This window comes from Capsicum annuum, chromosome 12 (genome assembly GCF_002878395.1).
Source record: "Capsicum annuum cultivar UCD-10X-F1 chromosome 12, UCD10Xv1.1, whole genome shotgun sequence".
In the NCBI taxonomy this organism is placed as follows: domain Eukaryota; kingdom Viridiplantae; phylum Streptophyta; class Magnoliopsida; order Solanales; family Solanaceae; genus Capsicum; species Capsicum annuum.
In genome coordinates, this window is record NC_061122.1 from 223,593,692 (window position 1) to 223,599,779 (window position 6,088).

General features: G+C 30.1%; 1 protein-coding gene across 1 annotated transcript; it reads left to right on the top strand.

Annotated features, from left to right (window-relative positions):
* The first annotated feature begins 1,706 nt into the window (after positions 1-1,706).
* On the top strand, positions 1,707-5,136 carry LOC124889762. The gene is made up of 7 exons (XM_047401737.1): positions 1,707-1,961; positions 2,052-2,159; positions 3,519-3,801; positions 3,898-4,039; positions 4,124-4,253; positions 4,490-4,911; positions 5,001-5,136. Exons 1-7 carry the CDS (start codon positions 1,707-1,709, stop codon positions 5,134-5,136), a joined length of 1,476 nt encoding a protein of 491 aa, XP_047257693.1.
* The last annotated feature ends 952 nt before the right edge of the window (positions 5,137-6,088 follow it).

A 6,088-nucleotide genomic window follows, 5' to 3' on the forward strand; every position in this document is an offset into this window, starting at 1 on the left:
TTTGAAGAAGTAAGAAAGGTTGATGACGATGTTCAGAACTCGTCTGCTGTTGAATCAGAAGAAGATAGTGAGGAAGAGGTATTTTTTTGTTGTAAATGTATTTTTTATTATTGCATATTAAGTTTTGTTTTTGTTCTAAGTAAAGATGTTATCAAAGTTGGGAGTAAATGTATTTTTCAAGTAGTTGATATGTATTTTTATGTTATGATGATATTTATTTTTAGGGATGGTAGAAAGCTGATTTGTAAAGATGATAGTATAATTGTGAAATATATTGTTGCTAATGTATATGTATTTTTTTGCTGGTGATATGTATTTTTGTTGATGATATGTATTTTTTGCTAGTGATATGTATTTTGATGATGCATATGTATTTTTGTTGATGATATGTATTTTGATGATGATATGTATTTTGCTGATGATATATATTTTTGATGATGATATGTATTTTGATGATAATATGTATTTTGTTGATGATATATTTGTTGCTGATGATATGTATTTTTATGTTATGACGCATATGTATTTTTTTTGCTGATTTAAAATTTTTTTTACAGTTTAAGAAGTTGTTTAGTTATATGTATTTTTAGTATATTTGATATGTATTTTTTTCAGTATTGATTGCATTTTTTCTCTAAGCAAAATACATATGCATGTTATATGCATTTTTTTTTGCAGATTTGAACTTTTCTTTTACATTTTAAGAAGTTATAGTTTTAATTTGTATAGATGATGTGTGATGAAATATTTATTGTCAGAAAACTTTCAAGATTTGCACCACACATGTACTCGTACTGTGACAATGATATTTATGGAAGCATCTGTGCCGTATTAAACAATGAACAATTTAAAAAGTTTTGCGGCAATAACATTTTTGGTTATTTTATGAAGAAAAAGAAATGTCTAGTGCAAGAATAGTTGTGCAGATGTGTTATGATGCTTGAGGTTAAGGGCAGTTCTTCTTCTGGGATTGTGATTTGTGCTAATGGCACCTCTCTTAATTTTACTCCTTGGGAATTTGCTATAGTTACTAGTTTGAATTGTGTGTCTAATAGGTATGAGTTTGTTTTTGATGAGAGTGTACCAAATACGATTGTTGAGAAGTATTTCAATGGTGCAGAAATTATACAGAAAAGACAACTATTTCTAGTATTCACAGAGAAAGTCTGGGAGGAGAACAATGATAAGGATACTGAGAAGTTAGCAATTATGTATTTTCTGCATTCTTTTGTGTTGTCTAATATTGAAACTGTGGTTATACCCCGTCTTCATTTTGATTCGGTAGAAAGTGGAAGATATAAGGATTTTCCATAGGGTACTTTATCTTTTGAGGATTTAGCGAGAAGTTTGAACAACTGGTTGAAACCTGGTGGTAAATTTTATTTGATTCAGGGAATGCCACTGGCTATTCAAGTGTAGCTTTATGAGTGTTGTTCAAATGTCCCACCAAAGATTGCATCAAAGGTGGATAATCGGATTCTCCGATTATTAAATTGAAAGACAAATGCACCTAGACCACGTTTTGAGTTTTTGATAGATGCTATGTTGAATGACGATGGCAAGATTTGTTTTTAATAAATAGATATGTATTAATATGCAATATATAGTCTACATATATACTTTATCATTTACAATTGTTTAATAGATTCTTTAACATATTGTATCTATATTCATATATTGTACTTAAGAACATAGAGCCTACTCAAATGGAATTGGCAAAGTTTCAAGTATCACAGAAGAATGTAATTGAAGATGAACGTTCATTTGACTCTGATGATGACTTCCAGGATCCACCACCAAAACAGATAAATGAAAATTTGAAAAAGAAACAAAAGGTTAATTCATCAACCAAAGCATCGAAGAAATTGTTAAGGAAAAATTCAGTCAATATTGTTGATGAGCATACCCAAAAGAGGACATCAGCTCCACGTGCTGCAAAGGCTGCTGAAATGAAGACACCAGTTTTCAAGTCAATTTAAACACACCAGTCAACTTCTTCAAAAACGAAGAAACTAAACCAAACAGCTAGGGTTATTTTTTCTTCGGTACAGTCAAAGCCAGCGAGTCATATAGAGGAAGAAGCTGTGTCAAAGCCAGAGAGTCATGCAGAGACAGAAGCCTTCATTTCTAAGAAAGTTTTTGATGCATTCCGCGATGAGGTAAGTTTTTTGTCAAATACCTATTTTATATTAAAAAAATTGTGTGATGATTTTTTATGAAAACAGGTTCGTGAAGAATTTGAAGGAATTCGTAGTTAAGTGAATAAAAAGTTCAAGTTGGTGCTCAAAGCAATTGAACAAATCAAGGTAGATTTTTTTATTATTACATATGCAGATTATTCAAAAAAATACATATACAGTGTATTAAAAAATACATATGCAGTGTATTAAAAAATACATATGCACCGTGTTCAAAAATACATATGCACTGTGTTCAAAAATACATATACAGTACATTAAAAATACATACGCAGTATATGCAAAAATACATATGAACTATATTTAAAAAAAAAAGCTGTTTTTTAAAAAATAGATATTTATTTGTGAGTATTTTGTTATAATAATATGAATTGTTAGGTTAATTGCAAATATTATAATCTGTAATATAGTTTATTTTTAGTTTTGTATATTAGTATATATTTTGAGAATGATGTTTTATAGCAATATGTATTTTTAGTGGGTTGGTATATACATATTCAGTGAACTCAAGTATTAATAGTTTTTAAAACTTATATTTGTAGCAACAATATGAAGAGAAAGATCTCGAACCCCAACATATGGATTATGTTGGTGCCAAAACATCACCATAACGTTTCAATCCGAATGTTGATCAGATTTTGGATAAAAATCAGGATGGTACAAAGGTAAATAATAACTAACATATGTTTTTTTCATTTGAGTGCAATATGTAATTATGTATACAAACATATACAAGTGGATTATTTGATGTGGTTTTAATTTTTTTACTTGCTTGCAAGGGGTGCACTGATTTGCATCCAGAAAAAATAAATGTTGAAATTGATTCTCAACATTTAATCCCTGATGAGCTTCTCCGAAGTATAAGTTTGGATTATATACATTCTGAGAAGATTGTTCATTATGATGGTCAAGAATGTATAATGAATTGAACTTTGAGTTTATGTGATGCAACAATCCTAACAATCCAGAGGACAATTATATCTTTTCTTTCATATTTGTTGCAAATCAACGATGAGAAAATGGATGAAACAAAATTGACTGATTCGCAGTTTACAATCCCAGATGAGTTGTGACCAAGTCTAAATGCCTACCAGAGAGAAAGCATTACAACACATCTATCGACAACCTGTGAAGAAGAACTTACTAATGAACATTTGAATGATAAGAAGTCTGAGTATGTTGTTGAAGATCATTCTCAAGTAAGTATGATGAACATATATTTTTAAGGTTATGTGGGTTAATTTTTGACAGAATAAACTGAACTTTTTTCATTTTGTAAAGACAAACAAAGAGAACGTTGGATTGAGCTCAAAATCATAGTTTCACACGGAGGTTGATCTTGGTACAGAGGAGCAAATTAGGACACCTCCTAAAATACAAGAAGTAACCACTGATGAACAAAGGGATGATCCAGTTTGGCCCAATTCACAAAACACTATCCCTAATGAGTTGCTTCCTTGTATGAATGCCTACAACAATAAAAGCATCATTGTTCATCCCTCTGCTAATCGTGAACTTCAAACTCCCATTCAAAAGATAAGGATTAGGCGACCATCCAAATTCAAGGAGTCACCATACACGATGAAGTTTGGTTCAGCTGCCGGTAAGTACACTTGAGTTATATATAGTTTTCAATGTAATATGTTATGCAAATACGTTTTTATTAATTACATTTTTTTTGTATTCTGTAACTATATAGGGAGATCAGCAGGGAACATACATAAATTTCCTCAGAAACATCCATTTGTTTATCACCCGATTGATGGTATAGTGGATACGAAGATTGTCAAGAAGTCCATGGATAGGATTTCTGTGGACCTTCTAAGAGTTCATGGTAAAAGGTATTTCTATTGAACTATTTCAACTTATTAATTTTAATTCCATTGTGACTTCATGATTTAACTTGTACTATTTAAAAAAAATAGGAAGGAAAAGGTGGATTATTACAAAAAGGGTAAATTATCCATTCCAATGATGCATTTCAGAGTTGAAACTATTGAAGATAAAAATTGGTTCTACACAATGGGGTTCCCTGATCAGTCATGGACAGACTCAGTTAGTATATTATTTTGATAATTTTTTCTTTATAATTGTAACACTACTTAAAATACATATAATGTTACCTATAAATACATATGCAGGTAAACTTCGAATGTTCTAAGATTTGTGGTGTTAATTACTGCAGCAAATTAATGTTTTCTTCAACAACTTAAGGAAGAAGTCGAAGTATAACCCCCAACAGATCTTACAAATTCAGCATAGTAGACTGCAACTTTATGAACATAATTAAGGTCGTTCATGATGTTTATTCTGTGGATGATCCAAACCTTATGGCGGGAGGACAGGAGGCCCATCTTGTTGAATACATTGATGGGTTCCGTATGCATGCTGCTGTGCCATGGCATACAGTGAAAGACATTTATATTCTAGTCAATATAAAGGAAAAACATCATTGGGTGCTTGCATTTTTGTCCTTCTCAAAGAGGTGCATATTCTTATATAATTCATATGAATCATCAGGTCATTATCCGATTGTTCTTGCTGAGATTGAAAAATTAGCTGAGATAATCCATTTGTGTCTCCAAGTTTGTGATTTCTACGATAAGAAAGAAATTGATCTTCAAAATCATCCAAGATATAAAGACAAAGACTCCTCAGATATGTTTGATGTTTTATTTGAAGAGAATTTGCCTCAACAACCGAGTGAAAGATTGTAAGTATTTTAATATACATATACCAAAATGATAAGTTTGTACAAAATATATTTTACTTATTAATCAATTTCTTTTTTTATTTTTGTAGGGATTGTGGTGTCTATATGGTTGCATATGCAGAGTGTCTTTCTTATGGTCACAAAATTCTTTCTACTGATTTCGATCCCGACGCACTCCGTAGAACATATGCGGCACTTTTGTGGGACTATGGCATACAAAAATAAGAAGCAAATGCTCATAGTGATGTTGAAGAACCCTTGAGGCCTGCAAGGCAAAGTACAATAACTAGTGTCACTGAAGTCTTTGATGTATGATGGTTGATGGATTTATTAATTTGGATAGTTGAGAAACTGATTTATTGATGTAGGTTCTGATTGTACAAACTAATTTTTATGTTTTTGAAGTGGTTCTAATTGTAGGTTATAATAGTACTTATTTATGTAGTCAATGAAATTAATTCAGTTTTGAAGTGGGTGTAATCTTGATTTGAAGTTAAGATTTTATGCAGTTCTACCTTTTACTGTGAGATTTAGTAAAAAAAATACATATGTAGTATTCATATTATGCTTAAAAATACATATGCAGTATAAATCAAATGTATTTATCCTAAAAATAAATATGCATTGTTAAGATTAAGCATTTCAAAAATACATCTGGACCATACCTAATATGTATTTTAAGATGTGTTCATTTTTAATGCAATTCTACTTTCTATTGTGAGATTTTAGTTTCAACATATGTATGTTGTGTTGATATTTTGCTTTAAAATACATATGCATTATACATTAAATGTATTTAGACTGAAAATACATATGCAGTGTTAAGATTAAATATTTTAAAATATCAACACAGCATATAATTTGGATAGTTGAGAAACTGGTTTATGGATGTAGGTTCTGATTGTACAAACTAATTTTTATATTTTTGAAGTGGTTTTAATTTGTAGGTTATAATAGTACTTATTTTTGGACTCAATGAAATTAATTCAGTTTTGAAGTGGGTGTAATTTGATTTGAAGTAAAGATTAATTTGAGTTTTTTATGCAGTTTTACCTTTTACTGTGAAATTTAGTAAAAAAATTACATATGTAGTATTTATATTATGATTAAAAATACATATGCAGTATAAGTCAAATGTATTTAGCCTAAAAATACATATGCAGTGTTAAGATTAAAC

What these genes read in the sequence shown, in the direction of transcription:
- LOC124889762 (XM_047401737.1), top strand. Translation starts at nt 1,707, where the DNA reads ATGGAATTGGCAAAGTTTCAAGTATCACAGAAGAATGTAATTGAAGAT. An exon ending in TTGATGCATTCCGCGATGAG is followed by an intron (nt 2,160 to 3,518) that starts GTAAGTTTTTTG and finishes TCAAAATCATAG; the next exon opens with TTTCACACGGAGGTTGATCT. An exon ending in GAAGTTTGGTTCAGCTGCCG is followed by an intron (nt 3,802 to 3,897) that starts GTAAGTACACTT and finishes GTAACTATATAG; the next exon opens with GGAGATCAGCAGGGAACATA.